This window comes from Arctopsyche grandis, chromosome 13 (genome assembly GCF_051622035.1).
Source record: "Arctopsyche grandis isolate Sample6627 chromosome 13, ASM5162203v2, whole genome shotgun sequence".
Taxonomy (NCBI): domain Eukaryota; kingdom Metazoa; phylum Arthropoda; class Insecta; order Trichoptera; family Hydropsychidae; genus Arctopsyche; species Arctopsyche grandis.
Genome location: NC_135367.1, coordinates 12,759,919 through 12,782,300, shown reverse-complemented (window position 1 = coordinate 12,782,300; position 22,382 = coordinate 12,759,919). Strand labels below are relative to the sequence as shown.

At 34.2% G+C, this 22,382-nt stretch overlaps 3 protein-coding genes across 12 annotated transcripts in view; all 3 read left to right on the top strand.

Annotated features, from left to right (window-relative positions):
* The window catches only part of spd-2 (centrosome assembly protein spindle defective 2), a 92,653-nt gene that overhangs the window by 57,552 nt on the left and 12,719 nt on the right, over positions 1-22,382 (top strand). The window lies entirely within an intron of this gene.
* Positions 349-12,384, top strand: LOC143921185 (uncharacterized). Of its 10 annotated transcripts, none has more exons than XM_077444365.1 (11): positions 349-887; positions 8,407-8,568; positions 8,665-8,809; positions 8,990-9,109; positions 9,574-9,654; positions 10,023-10,413; positions 10,526-10,629; positions 10,785-11,007; positions 11,093-11,259; positions 11,340-11,527; positions 11,617-12,384. In XM_077444365.1, the coding sequence occupies exons 2-11, from the start codon at positions 8,440-8,442 to the stop codon at positions 11,749-11,751; spliced, it is 1,683 nt and encodes a 560-aa protein (XP_077300491.1). In that variant the 5' UTR covers positions 349-887; positions 8,407-8,439; the 3' UTR covers positions 11,752-12,384. The 10 variants fall into 10 exon arrangements, with proteins under 10 accessions (XP_077300491.1, XP_077300487.1, XP_077300490.1 ...); XM_077444361.1 differs by having other exon boundaries at positions 9,574-9,684; XM_077444364.1 differs by having other exon boundaries at positions 513-880; positions 8,407-8,583.
* Positions 15,320-21,417, top strand: LOC143920924 (uncharacterized). The gene is made up of 8 exons (XM_077443960.1): positions 15,320-15,429; positions 16,242-16,563; positions 16,665-16,910; positions 18,383-18,556; positions 18,631-18,836; positions 18,911-19,161; positions 20,863-21,056; positions 21,141-21,417. The coding sequence occupies exons 2-8, from the start codon at positions 16,278-16,280 to the stop codon at positions 21,287-21,289; spliced, it is 1,506 nt and encodes a 501-aa protein (XP_077300086.1). The 5' UTR covers positions 15,320-15,429; positions 16,242-16,277; the 3' UTR covers positions 21,290-21,417.

The following is a 22,382-nucleotide window of genomic DNA, read 5'->3' as shown; positions in this document are numbered from 1 at the left end:
GTTAAAAATCAAATATTTCCGGAAACCCGTTATTTAATATAAAAAATTATATAATTTTTGTTAAAAATTATACAAATCTTGAAAATTTAATAAACTTTCATTTAATAGTGTCTTAGACGAAAAAAATGTATATATATATATATTAAAATAAATTGTTTGAAAAAAAATGGAAATTGGGGTGACACCACTGAATATATCGATAGTTGGTATCAGGTTATATGGAATACATTCCAACTAGTCAAAATATATTACAACTTGCAGATAAAACACCTTTAATTTGAACTCAAAATAAAAAACGAATTTTATGAAACAAAAGCAGGTCAATATGGCACATTTTGACCTACTTACATATCATAAAATTCTCAAATTTCGTGTTCACTTTAAATGTGACGTTTTATAACGGTTCCACAACCCACATCAGTGGCTGAAATCAAAACGTTGCGAAAGAGCATGAACGGTCGTAAGCGAGATTCGAATTTGGCGCGCGATCGCAACGCCCCTAGCGGCGAGCGCGAGCAACTGCGCACCGTTCGACGTACGTTGTCGGCAAGCAGCGGACACTCCCGCGGTCGGCAGAGCAGACATGGCTACCGTTAGTTCGCTCGCGCCACGGCTGCGGCTCTAGCGACGTCGCCTCACCACGTCGGCTACGCGCACTCGCAATCTGGAACGGATCCTGGAAGAGCAAGAGAAACGAGGAGAAGTGGAGAAGTGGAGACGGGCAGACGAGCAGACGAGCAGACGAGTGGAGCTGTTGACGACTCGGCGCGACTCCCGGCGGCGCAGCACCCCCGCCCTCGCCCCCGCCCCCGCCCGACCGCCCAGCGTGGAGGGGAGCCGCTCCTTGGTGGGGATGTGCGGCCGAACGCTTCGACACTAGGTGGAGGGTGAGCTATTGGGCATGACCACGATCACGGCTACGGCCGCGCCGACCCTCCCCTCCTCCCCTCACTCGCCCGCTCTCCCCTCACCTCACCTCACCTCACGCTCGGAGTGCCCTTGCGTAACCCGCCGCGGGCGCTCCGCCCCGACCGCACCTGTCAAACCCGTGACCCCATTCCGCGCCCTCCTTCCCCGCAATGCATCCACAGGTCGACCACTCCGCACCACCGCGCCATCGGGGGGCGCAGTCCTATCCCAGACGCCATTGCGAAAAATTTCATTGTTGTCAATTGTACCGTTTTAGGTTATGTCTTTGTCTCGCTCTCGCGTACGCGCACCGCGTAGCGTCGTCTCGCTCCCTCTCACCAAATTTTGCCGTAGTACGTTCGCTTTTCATTCATAAACATTCCCGTTTTCAGCGCTTCGCAAACCGTTCTGTATACGATCTGGAGGTGCGTGCGGACCTCTTTTTATTTAATTTCGATTTTTGGAACGAGGTCGTCGGTTCGCGTGCGAAATCGTTTCGATTTCGACTCGCCGTCGTCTGTGACCCACAATTGCATCGGCGGTCGTTTCTCGAAGGTGATCGTTGATTTTCCCAAAGTACACCGCGGTGCTGCTCGCGTTCGCTACAGTTCGATAGCGAGAAATTTTGCCCTGCCTCTCCGACGAAAACAACCACTCAACCGTGTCGTACTGGGGCGTCATTTTTGGTCGCTTGGGCACAATTTTTGACCAGGAAGGAATGACTTTCTAGGGGGGGGTATATTTATTTTAATGATTTTTTTATTTATGTATTTTTATCAATAAAATTAATGAAATCTATTAAGAGATTTGGGTATAAACGCATATTTATGAAGTAAAAAGTAATCTCCTGAAAATACACTGAACTATAAAATATAATATTAGAATTAGATAAATGTTAAAAACTATAATACTTTATTTACAATACCATTTTATTCATAATAATACATTAAACAACGTGGATAGTCCCGTTCAAATCTAGGGGGGGCGACTGCACCCCCCATGACCCTCCTAGTATTGTAATACATGGCAAGCCATAAATTTTAAATAAAATATACTTACAATTTGGCTGATGCACTACAATTTTTTACTATCCTTAGTTCATTTTACTTCTGCTGGCAAAATATAATCCGTAGACCAAAAATTCAATAGGCCTTTTTCCGACATTTTACGTCCGGTCGTCTTTATCGTATGCGCATTATTTGTGCACTTGATAAAATGAAAACATTGTAAAAACTGGCAATTGACAGACTGCGCATTTTCAACGTGAAGTCTTATTTGCGCGAACAATCATCAATGTGACGAAATAAGCCTTTCATATATTATATATAAATAGATTGCATTATAAGCCCAATCTCGATTAGAATAATTTTTGAGCAAAATCCTACAACGTAATTTGTGATAATTTATTACGCCGTTAAACTTGCCTATTTAAACAAACATATTGATGACGATTGTCAACTAAAAACACCGTATCGCGCGTATCACTACGCCGTTTTCAATTTATTGTCATAATAATAAATAAGTTCTTCTAAAGAAACCATGCCTAGCGCAAGTAATAAATCTGAAAACCGCTTTGCAGCAATAATAATATCTTATCGTTCATCATTGTACATACATATGTTCCAGAACACTTATGTTCCTTGCTGATTGAACGATACAGCATCGGCTTAATTCTTGTTCGTTTCTGTGACTCACTTTTAATAAAAATCGATACATCAAAATCGCTCGTCGATCGTGTTTGTCCTTCAAGTATGCTCTGCCATAATGATAAAATGTTTATGTCTGCGCTAAATCGTACACATTTTATCGAGTCGCGATAGGATAAAATTATGAACTGTTTTCCGGGTGAATATCCGCCCATTTATACCTACGGCGATATCCAGTCGTACTGACGTAATATCCGCATCAGTTTAACATTCTCCTAGCTGATTCACTCGCCACAATAAACGGATACGACAGTGTTACTTCAACTTTGTACTTTTATACGGTGAACAGTTACAATGCCGCTTCCTATATAGGTAAAGGTTAATTCGGCTCATTGCGATTAATCATTTCACATCACATTCGAAGGACATTTGCTCTCGTGGTGGAGAAATCGCCGCTAACGGCAATCCATTACAAAGTATGGTCGTCGGCGTACGTGTGAAACTGCAATAATCATCGACGACAGTTAAAAACATCATTTTTTATGCATAGTGCATCTTTCAAGCGTATCTGTTTAATCGTGACGAATATACATATTTTCTGTCTTTCAAAATTTCGACAGAAAACGGCTCATCTACATTTTATTATCTAAATCTTCCCAACAACTATAGGAATATGTCAAATATATGTATGTATATTAGGAAGTCCAATTTACAGTAATTCCTGTTTACCGGTAAATTACCGAATTTTTCAATCTCAAAAATACTTTTTTTTTTACCAAATATAACCAAACGCTAATAAAAATTATTTATTACGTACTAAGATGTATTTCCCAAAAAAAAGGTTTGAATGGTTCTTTATAAATTAATATTTTATGAAAGACTAACAAATATTTATTTTTTTATTCGTTGTTTACGACAATAATAGCGAAGAAAACATATGTATTCACACTATTGTCCGTTAGTTATGATCTCATTTTTCAAGTGTTTTCTCAATTTCTTTGTTTTCTGAATAGGTTCCTTTCTCAAACTGATTTCAGTTTTATTTCTGATAGCTAACTGAAGCCTTTATTTCACTGATAACACACATTTACTATAATATCGCCATCAAAATCTGAAACTGATACATTTACTACATCTTCCCATGTAAATTCGTTATATAACTTGTGCTACTATTTTCATTATTTTTTTTTTCTCCTGGACAAAACAAGGTTTGGATCAATGTTGCTAGAAGATAAAATAAAAGAGAGGAATGTAATAAAGCGCAGAGAAAACGTTTTGTTGATTTACCGATAAAACTAATCATTTATCAACCTTTTTTTCCGGGTCATTTAACGTTAAACCGGTAAACTGGTTTACCGGTAATGGACTCCCTAGCATGTCCATACACGTGTACTCAAAAGTTTTAATTCAACTGTCCAAAATTATCATTTAAATACCCCCTCCCCCCACCCTCTTTGTAAAATTGATGAATCGAAAAACAAAAAAATAATTATTAAAATTACGATTTAAATTTATTTAGACAAAGTGTTATTATTATATTCAGTATAATATATCGTGTGTATATCTAGTACCATAACGGTAGTAAATTATTGCTATTTTATCAATAACTAGTAACCTGGTGCACGCATTCGTGCACTTAATAAAAAGTGGGCCGGTGTAACATCTGTACGAGGAATCAGTATGATGTCAGTTTACAGATTACACATTGTCGTTACAACGTCTGTGCGAACAATCAACTTTGACGAAATAAGCATTTTATATCATCATCATTTACAGCCATTTATATCCTCTGCTGGATGAAGGCTTCTCCAACACGCTTCCATTTGTCTCTGCTTTGTGCAACTCTCATCCACGTCACCCCACACATTTTTCTAGTTTTATCCACACATCTTCCTTACATATACTGTAATAAAATCTACATTAAAACATTCTATTATTATAAAATATTTCAAGTCGATTATATTTTTGTAAGCTGTCAACCATTTGAAATCGAACACAAATTGACTTATGTATAAAATCTAATTTTAAATTTTATTACGCGTTACACAGTTGAAGAATGCTCGGCTCGGAACGCACAATGCGTTCACTGCCTAAAAACTTTTACAAATTAATTAATTATTTTTCTCAAAATAGATATTCAGATCGACTCAACGTGATCAAATAATTTCCGACGTTCCAATTTCAACCCCTTTCATTTAAAAAAAAAAGGGAACGACCCTAAAAATAGAGGGGAGATTGTGTAAGTATTGTTTAAAAGACCCATTGTGCTATTTTTGCACACGGCTCGGTTAATTTACTCAGACATATTGCAAACGTTATAAATTTAACCGTTAGTTAAAATCGTCTTAGCCTTCCGAATAATATTTCGAAATTAAAATAATGGCAAATACAGAAGAAGTAGAAGAAAAAACACATCGGACCGGTGTACCGTTCGATTTTACAGTTACCCTTCATCTGGATCCGCGTTTTATCGATCACGAAAAAAATACACGCATCGGAGCTTCTGTCAATCGATTTTTTTATTATTTTTTTGTGATTCGATCATTTTCTTTTCTTCCCGAAGATACTGAAGATCCCGAATCTGGTCAGGTGATCTTTGAAAGCAGTCGTCGTCGTACCTGCTCTATCATAAAACGGTTCACTACGTAATGAGCGGAGCTGTGTACAATATAACCCACATTTACTTTCTCTTTGTAACTCCATTGAGTCGCCTCTGAGTGTTGTAGCAGAGGATTCTTCTTTTTATATTATTTCACATAAGTGTTTTCATCTTCTTTCGTATACAAAAAAAAAAGAATCGTAATGTAATTTGCATTTTTTTTGCTAGTGTTTTGGTGAATGATTCGTTTCAATTGTGTAAGTTCTTTAGGAAAGTTTTGATGATCGCTATTGTTAAATAAATTGTAGCTCGTGCTCTATTAACAGAAATCAATTAAGATAAGTAAGTACTTGAACGTCTGGAAAAATCGAATAAAAATGGTATCATAAAACTTTCGCTGGATTGTTGAGATTATCGTATTTTAGCATTGAAAATTTCATATCAGTTTTTATATATGTACATATATGTACGTACATATGTATTGTAATGTTTTTTTTTTATTCTTATACAGATTTTATCGATTTAAAATTTATCTTAAATGAACTTCAACCGTATGTCTGTCTCTGTCTGTTATCGGAAGAATCATATAACTAGTCACCGGAGCCTGAGGGGGCCGTGTATTGTTCAAAGGTTGTAAATGCATTGTTAAAGGTTTGCCGAACAATGGATAGCACTGTGACTATCCTACCTCTACATATAACCGTCGAGCTGTCAACAGAATTCAATCGCACGCCATACACAATAGTGACAAGAATTCTAGCGTCGTCTTCTACAACAATCGAAGATCATTGTTAACTTAGTCACAATTTTCATTTAAAAAATAAACCAACATCCCAGTATATGATTCATAGCACCAAACAAAAAACCTGTTCCTTTACTTTATCTATATACGGAGTATTAAATTTTGTGATCATGAGAAAATTCTACATCAATATCAAAATCTCACAGATCACGAGTTTTTTTTTCAAATGTGTGGGCACACATGTTTTGGTGATAATTTGAACGTCGTTGATCTTATCCCACTGAAACTTTGTATCGGCCAATGAAAAGCCAATCGTTACGCTGTAATCCTTTTTCATTACCGGAAGTGGTACTTTTTTTACTAACCTCTTCTTACTTTCATTATAAAGAACCTATTGGTGAAATCGGTTCGGTGATTATTCCGCACAAAGCGATCTCGCACACGTCACTAAAATCTCGATCACGGAACAGTTGGCACCCGAAAATTCCTTAACACATTCAGCCCGGCGCATGATTTCATACATTTGCCCATGTGGCGGCACTGTCACGCGTGTCGGCACCCAATTACGCGTGACGGCATTAAATCAATTTATATAATGAGTTGTCCCTAAATCTTTAGAATTTTATAGGAATTTTAGTGTTGGAGTGCTCAATGAAGTGGAACCGTAAAATTATAGTCTGATATAGCACTATCCGCGTGGCCACCGGTGGTAAATAAAATACTTACGAGAACTCGAGTGCCAGATATTCGTGGCACCGATTGTCGTGTGCGCAATCACAATGTGCGAAATCATCCGTTTACTGGTGAAATCAGTTTTACGGAAACTTATATGTGGAATACTGCGAAATCTAGATCTTTTCGGTTTGTTTCGTCTGTGGAACTGAACTGACTGTCGAGGAAAACTAGTCAAATTCGAAAACTGACCAAATTTTTTCCCCTCGTTTGAACTAATTTGCTGAAAAGTCTTTTCGGCGCTGAGCTGAAATTGGTCCAAAGTCGGTCCAGCCTTCGTCTGAACCGATCTGGACGTGTTGGAGTTGTGGAAATCATAATTCTACACAATTCTCTTGTAGAAATGCCTAGATAGAATGCATTCAGCTCGCTGCGTGATGATACAGCGAGCCATTAGTCCGGTTGCATGCGGGACTTTCTCTCCCCGGCTTTCGTCAGTCGGTGTCCGCGTCCGACTGTCCCAGCAGACGGTCACCCTACCCTGGTGTCCACACCCTACTCAGGACCAGGGTCCCCCTCCATCCCCAGCACCCCCACTTCAACAACTGGGGAGCTCATCCCCGCCACACTCTATATGGCGCACCTACGGTCAGTTTACATCTACATCAGACAGCTAACTGCCAACACAACTCAATAACAACTTTCTGTCTCGCTACCATTGCCTCTTCTCCCAGTTTCCAATTTTTGTTTTTTGAATTAGGATCTATGTAATTTCGTCAGCAGTTTTACTTGCTTGGAATTTGAGTTTTAAAAGCCTTTAGAACTATTGAGACACTAAATCAGTTGCGCAAACTTTATGTGTATGTACTAAAGAGAATCAATTGAATTACGATCATTTTTACTAATTAGTGCTACCTCCTCCTTTTTTTTTCAAAACTTTGATGGCTTGAGTGTAAGCAGTGACGTTCCTAGACTATGTAGTGCCCTTAGGCGAAGTTCAAAAAGCCGCCCTTTCTAAATATACGATACAAAGAATTTTCGTTTCATAATTACAGTATTACAGTTGGATTTTTAAAATTACATTTTTATGTTTTAAATTTATTCCAAAAAAATATATTGAAATGTACATATTTCAAATACCAACAATTGAACGACAAATTGTTTATAAGATATACATATATACGGAATATAATAATTGCAATTTCCAATTTAAAATATTTTTCTTATTTGGTTTGCTGCCGCTTGAAATATGCCACCATTAAATGCCGCCCCACTTGTTCATCTCCACGGGACGTCTCTGAGTGCGACGGTGACAAGAATCTTTTGAAATAAATCGATAGTCTTATGATTTAATGCTTCAAAAATGCATTGGTAGACGTATTGCCAATTATAGACTAAATTGCAAATAACAATAGACCGTTCCATCAGTGTTCAAAGCAAGAGAGCAAAAAAATAGTGCCCCAATTCTTAGCATAAGTCAAGTTAATAGAAAGTAAAATTAAATTAAAACTGTTTTTTCTTATTTATTTTTTTATGATTGTTTAAATTTTTTTTTCTCTATTCTTTTAATCTTATTTTTTGCTTTTTATTCTATCTATTAATTTTTTTTCTCCCTCTTTATTATGTAGGCCATTGCGGGGCATTAGATTCTTGCTGTAATGCCACAGTGGGAGAAAAATTTTTAATTAAATAAATAAATAAAAAGTAAGTCAGAAAAAAACTACCGCTTGACTTTAATTTTTGACACGGTACTATATTACTACAATATATAAATGATATGAACCGCTTGAAAAATTTCAAACTTAAAATTTATAATTGTTTTTGTTTGATCTTTTCAGAGCGATTAGACCTCGAGTCTACCAAGACGTCTGATGAATTTTACCCCTTTCACAACTCAGTTAGCTGGCTCCATCCCCGCCGCAGCCATGCATCACTTCACAACGGCCAAGTTCGCTCAGAACATAACAGGGGCCCCCGGAAACGGCACCCAATTGGGACAGGTACGAGTGATGAATGTAAATGAAAGAAGATATTCCAAAATGATAATGCGATAAGTAAAGGAAAAATTGTATTACATTTTTTGTAAACGTTTTCAGGTCGTCGGGGTGCTGTCGGGTGGAGAAGGAGGTGTGCACTACCTTCGACCGGTCGAAGGTAGTGCTGGCTTTCAAGCACTTCCCCACCAAGCCACCCAGCAGCAGTTGATCACGTTACCGATCACGATACCTGGAGCTAAACCAGGTAGACTATGTCGCTGTGTTGTCTGTTATTGTTGTTGCTTTTGCTTTTTTTTTTATCTGTATTTGTGATTTTTTTTTTATTTAATTTTTACTTTTTTCATTGATGTATCTTTCACTTTTTATTTTTGCTTTTTTTGTTTTTGTTATGTTTTAATTTTATAACTGTTTCATTTTAATTTAGGTGACCCCCAGCAAACAGTTCAAATCCAAGTTATGAACCCTAACGTTTCGGCCTTATCTTCCCAAGTGAGCATGCATCAACCTAAATACCACATACAATCATTTCCACAAAGTGAAATAGGTAAAGTTTGACTAATTAAAAGAATCGGTCACATCTTTATATATAATATGTATATTTATCTGTCGGAATAAGCTCACCCGGTTGGGAAAATTATAAACATACATACATATAAGGGTTCCAAATTAAACGAAAATGAAAAGCTTTCATACTTCACAGCTTGTACATTTAGTCAAAGTAACTAGACGTCTACTGTTTTTTTTTTTTTGTATTTTTTGGCTTTTTTTATTTTTAAGCTTAATTTCATTATCACGTTTTATTGCAAACCTCTCACTAATGACGAGTACAGTCGATTAATTGCCGAAATATGTCACTTATGTGCAATTGACGTTGTTGCGAAAACATTATTTCATCACGTTATTGCAAAATTAACCGTCTGTATTATTCTAACTTAAACTTTACTAATCGATTTGCTCATGTATAATGTTTATTGACAAATATTCCATCAAAATTAATTTCTATTTCAGGTACAGTTTTAACAGTAGCATATCCTCCCCAAGATGGCAGCGAAGGTGTTCAGATACTCGGAAATGGAAATCTACCCGAAGGTATCGAATTTTTTTCAGACGTTACACAAGGTATTGAAATGCTATAGCAATCAACTGATACATCTTAAAAAACTCTTGTCTAGGAAATTAATGTTAAATGCTTGTAAATTACGGTACTGAACTAAGCGATATAAACTTTCACCCAAAATCATCAACAAAGTTTCAAATGTCATACATATTACTTAATTTTTGCGTTTTCATTTTGATTGTAAATATTAATAAGGTCTTTAAGATAATTAATGCCATAGACAAAAAATTTTTTGACAGTTGATTACATACCATTCTGCAAAACAAACATGTACATAGTATGTAAGGCTTATAAATTTTTATATGTACAAATTATTGATTATAAAATTTTTTTATTTCAGGACTACAAGTAGTTGCAGCTATTCAACCACAAGACGTACAAATGTTGACTGCTCACTTACCCGTCGGTGAACACATGGTCAAGTCGCAGAATTCCGACGAATCGAATCAACAGCAACAAATTCAAATAACCACAATGCTGCCGAACCAACAAATGGTCACCGTGGAAGACGTCAAGAAATCAAACAACAATAATAACACCACATTTAGAATAAAGCAAGAAAATACAAGCGGAGAAGAATCGTCGAAAGAAGAAGGAAGCGGAGGAGGAGGCGGTCAAATTATACATCACGTGCAGCAAGGTGGTCAGCAATGGACCATTACGGCGCCGAATGTCGATTTACCTGAATATCTCAGCCGTATGCCTGGGCTAGCTCTACAGCAATATTTAAAGTATGCATGTTTCATTGTTTATTTCAGTACATATTTTTTTGGAAATCTGACTTGAATTTAACATTTTCACAGTATTTATAAATTTTAATTGTACTTTTGTTATCGTATTAAGGTTTAATACTGAAACAAAAAATGAATCTGGAAGTGAAACACAGGAGGCAAATCAGAAAGATACAAAGGAAGATGAACAACAACTAACGGAAGAGGTTGAAATTGGTAAAGATAATAATACATTAAAAAAAGTCTGTACTTCCAATATGTATTGTAATCACTATAAAGTGTATTACTATGTAATGGAAATGTACATACATTTGATATGATAACATAAAAATCCTAATTTTATTCATAATTTTTTGTTTTTGTTTCAAAAGTACCAACAATAAAAACCAAAAAGAAGAAGAAGTACAAGAAAAAACCACCAAAGCCAAAAAAGCCAAAACCCGGTCAAGTTGTAATAGCTACGGCGCTCGATGGAACACTTCTATATTGTTGTCCTGAGTGTCACATGGCTTATCCGGAGAAAGAATTCCTTGAGCAGCATCTCGCTGGACACAAAATTGAACGTAGATATATTTGCGGAATATGTGGCGCAGGGTAAATACAAAATACCAATAAAACATGCGTATAATAATAAACGATATGTACTGTATGTAATTTATTTTATTTTATTATTTTATAGATTGAAACGAAGAGAACATCTCGAAAGGCATAAATTAGGCCATAATCCTGCTCGACCTTACGTTTGTTCCGTTTGCCTTAAAGGTTTCAAGAGAAAAGAGCATTTAAATCTCCACTTTGTCATACATTCTGGAGAAAAGACTGAGATTTGTCAAGAATGCGGTAAAGGTGGGTAGTCAGAAAAACAATATTCGAATTTATTTTCATGAATATCGTGTCGTATTGACGAAGTATATATTTTGAACTAGGTTTTTACCGAAAAGACCATTTGCGGAAACATGCTCGCTCTCATATTGCAAAGCGAGCTCGAGAGGAGATGGTTGCTCAGCAACAACAAACTCAGGGTTCACAACAGTCTGGATCGAACGATTCAAATAAACAATCGTCATCGACAACTACATTAATATCCAACATTCAACCTGAAATGACTATACTAGTGAGTATTTATTTACCTTATAATTATTTTAAAATTTGTGTGATATTACATATGTATGTATGTTTAATGTTTATTTTTATTTTTTATAGGAGGTGCCTACAAGTACTTTGTCGGGTCCAATTCAAATTTCACTGCCCCGGCATTTGGTGTCCATCGCAAATAATTCATCGGGCACGGAAACAATTAATGTAAAACAAGAAATGGAAGGAATGATGATACAATAACAAAACCCGTTAGAAAAACTCATCGAGTACTTTAAGATTTTATTATTTTTGATGATTTAAGGGGTGTATTCATTATTGTTATACAGTAATATTGTAATATAATACTTAATGGACTGTCATCGCATCTGCAATGAATTTTTCAGAAGATTAACCTTCACACTTTTAGTTTCGTACCCTTATTTTTATGCCTCCCAAAAAAATTAGTACATGTAATTTTTCTTTTGATGTTAATGCATTACCTTATTTATTTATTATTGACTTCAATTCTTTAGAATTGTTTGTGTGTATTTAAATATTTTTTGCGTGTACGCATCGATAAAGAAAAATATATATTAATTTTAAATGTGCACACTTCTTTGTTATAGACGTATGTACGGAGTGTTAGAACAAAAAATGAGTGATTATTATTTATTGCGAGTGTTAAATAATGGAAAAGACGTAAAAAACTTTGTATAAACAAATTATAGTGGGATTTTAGTGATTTAATGTGATAGCGATGTTCTTTATTATTTTTTTAGTATGTGAAACTTTCATGCAAAAAAAATTATAAAAATATTAGCGTACCAAATGAGCTTATCAGAAGAACTTCTTAGATACTATTTTTATATGTCCAGTGCTCATTGTGTTTTCAGCAAAAAAAAACAGTAAAACCATATTAAACGAGGTGAAAATTTATAGAAGTAGTGACCAAATTTATACATTTAGGAAAACGTTGGAAAAAATATTTTTAATTTACTTATAAATTATCTTCAGAGTTGTTCGTTGAACGTTTCCTATTTTGTTATATAAAATATATAAATTTAATAATAATAATAATAGATAACATCTAAAATTTAAAAATAAATAGTCTTAGAAATCTCGTTCATATTAATCGAAGCGTTGAAGATATAAATTTTTATTGTTCTGCGAGATTATGCCCACACCTTTCCTTTTCAAATTGTTAGTCATTACATGGAATACTCTTATTGTACTGTATTTACGAGATCTTTCTTGAAATTTAAGGCATTTAATAGTTATATTTCGAAAATATTAGAGCTTATTATGTAGTATTAAATTTATTTTGGACTGCGAAAATATAAAAAGAGTTCTAACTCTATATTTATTGTTGAAATTATAATACATTTTTTTTTCACAACGGTTTTAAAACATAGTGCCAAAAATAATAGCAGAAAAAACCTCGGATGAAAGTATTAAATTAAACATAAAACACAATAGTAATTTTAAAGGTTGAAAGTTAATTTTTAATTAGTTAGATTGTATTTAAATAATTTTAGAATCATATTTTAAGAATTGTTTCATAGAAAAAAATTTAATTATATTTTAAAATGAGTTTTAATGGTTTAGTTTTTGATTTTTTGACCGAATATTGTGTTTCTTCACGTATTTACGTACCACAATCGCAAACAGCTTGATAAAAATGAAAATGTACTTTCTCTGCATTTTCTTTGAATTTTTCTATTTATTACCCCCTTGCATCAAACTGTGTTCACATTATTGCTTTTTGCAGTCATCAAATCCTGCTGTTAATTATAGATGTCTTTTTTCCTTAATATAATTTAACTTAATTAAATTATTATTATTATTAGATATATAATGGTGCATCAGTAAAAAAGAAACATTTTGTATATAATACACATGCATTACAAGCGAGTACATTCATGTAAATAGGAATACATATATCACAAAAAAAATAACCATGTGCTTTGTATATGATCATATTTTGATTTACTATTATATGTAGATTACTTCTTATTTTAATACATATCGTTTGTTTATATTCCTATTTTTGTATTTCATTTTAATATAAATATTTTTTTCTACAATGAATAAAAAATATTTCACATAACATGTAATTGGAGTATTGCTGTTATGAATTTATTTAAATTGTAATATAGTTATATTTGCCGAAAAACCTGTCGAGGTACTATCAAATATTTTTTTTATAAATACATATATATAATATATGTATATGTATACCATATTCCATCAATTATATGACTTCAGTTTCAGTTATCGATTTTTATGCAGCATGTTTAATCTTCTTGAAGTCATCTTAAGTGGCAATTTGGGGCAAAATTTTATTTAAATTGAAAATCAATGACAATTGTTTTTGACAATGATTGTAAGACGCCTCTTAGTTCAGAGACACCAAATGACAAAAATATATGTATGTCTTAAAATTAATATAATACGGTATATTTTTTTTTTATTAAAAAAAAATACATTTTTAGTTCAAAGTTTACAATATTATGTGTATTGATATAGCATCAAAATCTTATATAAATGTATTATAAATATATTACTTTTCTCCGTCCTGAACTATTTCCCTCTTTTTCTTTATCAAATCAAACTCTTGTACAGGCCATGCTCTTTATTTATAAATTAAGTAAAAAATATTTTAATAATGAAATACAGATTTTTATACAAAGAAAATGTTTCATTTAAAATATCTTTATATTTGACATTTGTTTGAGATTATGAAAGAGGGGAGAGACCACAATGATTGACTAAATTTCAGTTAAAAGCAGTCACATATAAATATATATGGCTGTTGATTGGTAGTTTAACTTTTAAATTCAACTGATCAATTATTGCAGTGTTTTCTCTATTTAAGTAATAAAAAAAAATTATGAGTAATGAATAAACAAGAAGTTTCCATTGAAATTAGATTCTAAAACTGTGAATTCAAAGCGTTTAGAAATTTTACAAACAATTGAAATTAACATCTCAAACCATTACATTATATTATGATAAGGTGACTATTTTTTCCAAAAAAATATTTCTAAATACTTCAATATTAAAAGGAAACATTACGTAATCACGGATGCATAATTAAAAAAAAATCATTTTCTTGAATGCTTTTACAAAAATCTACACAAGACTGGTGTTCGATTGCGTTTTATCACTGGATCAAATATTGTTCACCAAAGAAAAAAGTCGTTTGACAAGTGTTCACAGTAATTTTCGACTAATTTGCCAATATATTTTTGTAGGAGACATTATTTTCGCTGAAGGCTTTTAATATTTCAATCTGTCTATTAGATAAATAAAGTAAAAAGTGTGCTGGTTTTATATCCAGACAGATACCCAAAAAAAGCTTGTAAAAAACCAGTACGAATGATCACCCCATATTATGCAAAATAAACTAGTCATTTGATTTGATTTTGATGTGCTAATTTTTTTAACTGAAAAAAGAAAACATGCCACGATTTTATATTATTTTTTAAGGTGAGTTTTATTCATTTGGAATTCTTCACATGGACAATAACACAAGATTGAAATGAAAAGAGAAACAGTATTGCTCTTCTCACAAATAGTATTAAACAATTTTCCAGTCTCAATCGACCGTGGAAATCTTATCAAGAGTATTCCAAACATTTTAACACATGACGAAATAATAATTTGGCTTCGTGAAACAATTGTTTGGAGATTTTAGTGGCGAAACGCCATAGCAAAAAGGGAAAAAGAGCGTTTGTTGTGAGGGATGTTGGCCATAAGAGGGGTGTTTCATCCCCAACCCCAGTAGCCGTGAGGAGAGAGAGTGGTGACAGCGGCGGCCGGCAGGGGCGCTCAAGTGGGGCAGGGGCTGCCGCCGCGCCGCGCCGTGCACCACCAAGGACAAAGGACAGCACTACTAAAGGACAACTCCACTAACATTAGCCGAATATGGCGAGTGAGGTGAGCACCCACCCCCTTCCCACCCACCCACCCACTTTCCCCTCGACCCACCCTCTCGACGCCCCTCGCGCGCCACCACCCTTCCCGCCCCTCCCCTACCCCTGCTTGAACACCACGCGTGCAACTCCTCGATCTGCCGATTCGATTGATCGCTTCTCATAAACGTCACTTTTCGCGCAATTTTACCCGCCGCCTTCGACACCTCGTCAGATTTGACTTCAATCAATTTTGACATTAAGTTCCATCCGCAATATTGCATTGGAGAGCTTGGAGTTTCATACGCCTCTAATCACTATTATCGTTTGCACCGTATAAAATGTTTCGACGGTATTTGTTTAAATTTTTATTAATTATTCGTATTCATTTGTTTTGTATGAAATTTCCTATAAATAATGGCGGAATGATTCTGATATGATTCTTATAGGATATTTTGAATCATTATTTGTTTATATAATAAGATGCGCTTACATTAAAATACATTTTAAGTTATATTTGTGTAATTCATTTTATCTATGTATAAAGGATATATCTAGTATGACGATTTGAAGAACTACATTAAAATGAAACTAACATTAGAGTCAAGTTTCATTACCTACCAATTTTCTATAAGGGAACGGAATTTGCAAAACATTATTTTCTTTATTCCAATTAAGTTTAAAAGTCACCACTAACAGCCGAACGTACTATATCAATCTCAAACCTAATATGCGGCCTAAACTCTTGAAGCTTTCCTTAGACATGAATCTTTCAATGGCCACAGTTGAAATGCCAGTATAATAAATCTTTTCATGGACATACTATTTTCTCAACAGGGTTATTAGCCGGTGTTGGACACACATTCGTAAACAATGAATTTTTCACCATTTACGGGACACTTTCCTGCAACGATTCCGACGATACATCAGTTTGCGGCCAAATTCACCCACGATGGTACAACGAACGCGCTCATACAGACACAAGACGCCGGCAACCGATACCACGCCAACAATGTCACACATTTCAACCAGCACCCGACCTCCCTCGGCATGGCCGTCAACGTCGGCAAGTTCAGACAGCCGGAGAACGTGGTAGTCAGTTTGAACAATGTGCCCAACTCGGGAGGCAATGCTACACAACAAAACATAATGAACACAGGTCTGTGACTCCGCTGTAATAATACGTAATTTAATTTAAAGCATTGAAAAGTGTTTAATTTTTAACTGTAACTAATATGACCAACTACTATGTCTACTCAGTAAACACCGGTGGTACGAAATATCACACTATCACAACAGCCACGACGTCCTCACCAGTCGGTCTCAATAACTTAACGCATCAGTACACTGGTCAAATATCCGTCCCGTACTCGCAAAACAGTAACGCTGATGGTCTGCAACAGCAGCAACAGTTGAAATCTGACAGAACATCGGAGAAAAACAGTAGAGAAGCCGCTGCCTATGAACAAGATATGATGAATGCTACAATTCTACATCAGCAGCAATGTGAGTTACTAATTGTAACCTTATATTATTACAATATTATATATGTGTAAGAATAATTTGCAATTATTGTTAACCTTTTTATGGGTTGTAAGAACATCTAATTTTATATACAAACTTTCTACGTAATCATACTTTTTTACAATATATTCTCTATAAAACTATTACTAAATATCAACTGACAATCAGAATAATGGAAAATTCTTATTTATGCACTATTTATTACAAAATTAATTCATTTATCCACTATAATAAGTTCATTAATTATTTAAATAAGTTAATTAATTATTTAAATAAGTTAATTTATTGTTTAAATAAGTTAATTATTTAAGTAAAAATGGCAACGTTTCAAAACGATTTGAAGACTGTAGGAATTTTAGCTCAATTTTTGTGCGAAAAAAAGCTAATAAGAGGCTTGTAAAAAGGATCCGACCCACATTAGTAATATTTTGACTGCTGCAACTTCGTATTGATTATATCTTTTTTTGTACCAATATATATATAATAGTTGAATATTAACACAATACAATTTTTTATTATCAATTATCAAAATGTTATTGCGTCATGTCAAAAAGCATTTATTCTGTACTTTTTTTACAATCAGAGAATTGTATACCTCCAGATATTTGAGAGGAAAATTATCCTATACCCAGATGAGCATGGTTACCTTCAGATGAAGTATCATATAACCAATTGACTTAGAATTTCAAACTTTCAATAGTTCTTCAGATTTGTGTGCACTATATTTGTGCCATTTGGAAATACTCATAGAACCCTTTATCATCATGTGCACATACATACATCTGGCCTAAATTTCAGAAAGTATTTTGCATTTAACAGATTTCGTCTTGAAAATGTTATACATAATACTCCTCAAACATCAAAATGTAGTTTGCATTTCCATGAACAGTGTTTAGACCAGAGAGATGTAATAAGAATAGAGGGGCCCTTACGAATAAATAATTGTTGTCAATTTTACGCGATACGTCTCCATAAATACGCTACATCGCACGGAATACAATCGGATCAATTTACTTATAAAAATGTATCCCATGTTGTTTATTGTGCAATTTTTACCGATGCTTGCTCATCTTGCGAGTAATATAAACAAACAGAGAAGTTTTTATCAGACATACGTCGAGCACTAAGCGTCAAATACGACTGATGCTAAAATTATTTAGATCTGTCCGTGGACAGAATGTCACTTGACAACAAAAGAACACCTGAAGCCACTTCTATTAATATTAAATTTCTCTGGTTTAGGTAGTTTATATGTCAGTGATATGTATAAAACTTAGTAGTAAATTTATGAGCTGTTTTCACTGACGTTTGAAAAACTGTTTTAAAAGACAAAAATCTTATATATACATAAATAATAATTTCTTTAATTTAATGAAACATTTTTTTGCTCATCGAATAACATTTCGAACATTGTGTTGTTTATACAATAAATTAATGATAAATTTTTCTCATAGCTTCTCAAAACCAAGGACAACTTCAACAGTTACAGCAACCAACTTCGTCACAACAACTAGTGGTAGTCGTTCACGAAGCCAAAGAACATACATCGGCCGGTAAAAGCATAAAGCAGGAAATACGAACTGATCACAGAGAGAGAACACCCACTAATGGAAATGCAGATTTCCTCGGTATACAATTTATATTCCTTAATAATATAACCCACAAGACTGCGAGTTCTTATTCCTTTTAATTTTGCACAAAGGCGGTGGAAGCATGGCAATGCCGGCCTCGTGGCAGTCGCTGGCAGCTCCTGGATCGGCAGTGGCAGATTACTTATCTCATTTACCAGCTTCAACACTACCACTGTCCCTTCATCACTTTTTGAAATACTCAGCCGATACAATAAAAAAAGATGACAGCGTTAATTTGTTAGCAGCTGCTGCAAATGTCAATGGGTTGAATAATGTGGTTAGTGATAATTCAATCGATTGGTGTATTATTAGTATATTCGATTTGTTAATAAATTTGGTTTCATTTATAAGATGGCGACGAATGTCAGTGGTGTGGTGGTTCAGTCATCAACGTTATTGAACCAAGGTCAATCAGGCACGTCTAAAAAGAAGAAGAAAAAGAAACCACCAAAAGAAAAAAAGCCGAGGCCTAAACCGGGTGAAATACGTTTGACAACGGCTCTCGATGGAAGTACTTTGTATTGCTGTCCGGAATGTCACATGGCGTATCCTGAAAGAGGGATGTTGGAGCAACATTTAGTCGGACACACAATGGAAAGGAGGTATGTAGGCTGTTTTAAAGTTTCTTGCTTTTTTTTCCACTTCTTCATCTTATAAAAAGTTATATATAAGTCACTATGCATCAATGCAACAGTGACTTACATACAGGGCCGCCGAGACAGGGGGGGAAGTTGGGGCTAAAGTTCCAGGGCCCGGACTACTTGAGGGGCCCCATGTTGGGACATTCGACTGATCGATATTGATATTTTATATTATTCTATATAAAAATACATACATGTTTTTAATGCTAAATGTTTATTATTTTTCAATCCGCACATTATTTGTATCGTATGTGAAATCGTACCTGTTATATTATACTTTCTTATTCGATTGTGTCAAAAAATAGCATTTAGCATATATGTAGGTTTTTTCTAATAGTTTTGATCAATTTTCTGCATATTAAATATATATCTATAAGATTTTTTTTGGTTTGTCATAGGTTTCAATCGATTGGTGTATTCTGGGCATATATTTTTGTCAATTTTAGCATTTTCATTTTGCATTTTAGCGTTTTAGGGCATTAAAAATGTTCGATTTAGCATCTATTTTTATGAAGAGTTTAATTTTAAATAATAAAAAATTTCGATGAATTTTAATAAAATTTATATTCATATATACAATTTAAAGACAACACAACCATTAAAAAATAATAGAAAAATTCAAAAATGTTTTGAAATGAATATAAAAATACAAAGACAAAAAATATGAATATAAAAATATAATTCCAATTAAAATTGATTAAAACTTAACATGCAGCATATTTCTACAGATTCTTTTTTGAGATTCGTGCGACGATCGGTAACAATTATATTGTATTTACTAAAATACCTTTCAGCATCCTCACTATTGACGGGACACCAAATAGATTTTAGAGCGGCACAACCAAACTCTTCATATTTAATTTTTGTTGCCATCAATAATAGCAATATATCCGGCGTGGATTCACTTTTTATATTCTCTATTAATTGTCTAAAAAGTGCTGATATCCTTCCTAACATTGAGCCTCGGTTAATACATTAAACAATTGCAGGTTTCTAAAAAACAAAACTGTTTCTTTAACATTAATATTAGAATTTGAACCTGCCACAGATGGATTGAATAGTTTACTCAATGTTCGGAGGAATAGATTTATCTCATTAAGTCTTGAGTGCGAGTCTAGTTTTAAGACACTTTTTTGAGCAGCCTTTTGGATACACAACTCCAACTATCTTCTTTTGTTTACAGTAGTAGACAAAAGCAGTTGCTTGGTTTCGACAGGAAAAACACCATCTATAGAAAACTGCAAGCTCTGTTTTATCCCCTCAATTTCTTCACATAATAAATGGGCAAAGGGATAGGAAGACCCTACTAAACTGTCTAATTTCACTTTTGTTTGTTATTTTAGCATCTATTCGCATATTTTATGAATTTAGCATCTATTCAGAATTTTAGCATCAATTAAGCATTAATAGCAAAGTGCCCAAAATATGTACGTGTCTCTAGTCATAGGGTATGGAATTATTTTTCCAAGGCTCGGGATTCCTCTCGGCGGCTCTGCTTACATATAACTTTTGTATTTGTAATTATAGTATTTCAATTCTCTTATTTTGATAATGTTCAATAATATAATCATAAATTCTGTAATGGTTTCGTTTGAGTGCTATTTTTTTTATTTATTTTAAGTTCTTTTAATAATTTCTAATTTATCAATATATTGATTTCAGATTTATATGTGATATTTGCAACGCAGCCTTAAAACGTAAAGATCACTTAACGCGCCATAAGCAATCACATAATCCAGAACGTCCTTATGTATGTTCCGTATGCTTGAAAGCATTCAAACGCAAGGAACAACTAACACTACACTTTGTTATACATTCCGGTGAAAAACGTCACATATGTCAAGAGTGTGGAAAAGGTAACTTAATGCAAAATTTATTACACATGCATATGAAAAGCTAGTTTAGAATGTACATTTTGAATGTTTCATTGATGTTTTCAGGCTTTTATCGTAAGGATCATTTGAGAAAGCATACGAGATCGCACATAGCGAGACGGGTGAAAGCGGAGTTGAGCCAACAGGGCGGAAGCGGTGCGGGAAGTACTCTTTTATCACTCGCTGTACCAGCTCCGGCCGCGCCGCCTCCCTGACCCTCGCCATCTCCTGCACAGTCGCTAACGAAGCCGATTGATTTTCTGGCTTTCGTGTCGGCTGCAAAGGACGCATTTTAAAAACCGAACTCTCACGCTTAAAAAATATTCAAAAAGGAATTTATATATAAAGAAATAATAATTTAAAAAATTAAAGAACGAATAGTTTGACGTGTCACGTACGTTATTTTGCATTCCAGTACTGTGTGATACATTTTTATGTTTATGTGAAGTATATATATATTATATATTAGAGATGTAACAGAGTGAGCTTCTGGATTAAATAATAAAATGTCCCGTTACAATGAAAAAAAAAATAGTCGGTGCTTGTGCACCGACTCAAATAATCCATTATAGACAATCGATTTTAAAAAAGTGCTTCGACTTTCCTGTTGCGGAATTTACGATCACGTGAATTTTTTCCCTAGGAGTACTCTTCAAATAAATATTGTCCTTAAATACTTAATAAATTTTATCAACTACTGCTTTTATAGGTTACATTTTCAATTTTGATTTACTTTCATGTCAAGGAAAAGTTATCGTTTAACTCATGTGTTTCGAATTACATATTAGAAATGAAAAATAATTAAAATGTGCACTAGAATTATTGTTTTGATGTTAAAATTCTATATTCTTGTAAGTTTGTATAGTAAAACTATGACAGGGTCATTACTTGTCACCAGGGCTGGTCAGTTAAATTACAATTACGTTACTATTAATCCAATAAGAAACATTAGGCAAAAAATACACAAGTATGTGAAATTTCAGATTGATTTGACGATCGGAAGTGACCCAATTTAAAAGGAGGCCGACTAAATAAAAGCTTTTAAAAACATTTTAGTTGAGTTGTCAACTTACTGTCTGCTGCTACAGTGCTGGATCTGATCATCTCACTGCCTTGTAATTTGTTGTTTCCGATGATAGATTACTCTATTGTCTTCTGTCTATAACTGAATAATACATTTAGAACTGAGAACCTGTCTGTTTGTTGATAAAAATTTTGATCCAATAGATTATTAATAAACATTTCTGACTTTATCTCATTATCAGAACGTTTCAAAATGAGATCAGTCTATATTTCATTTCCTAACTA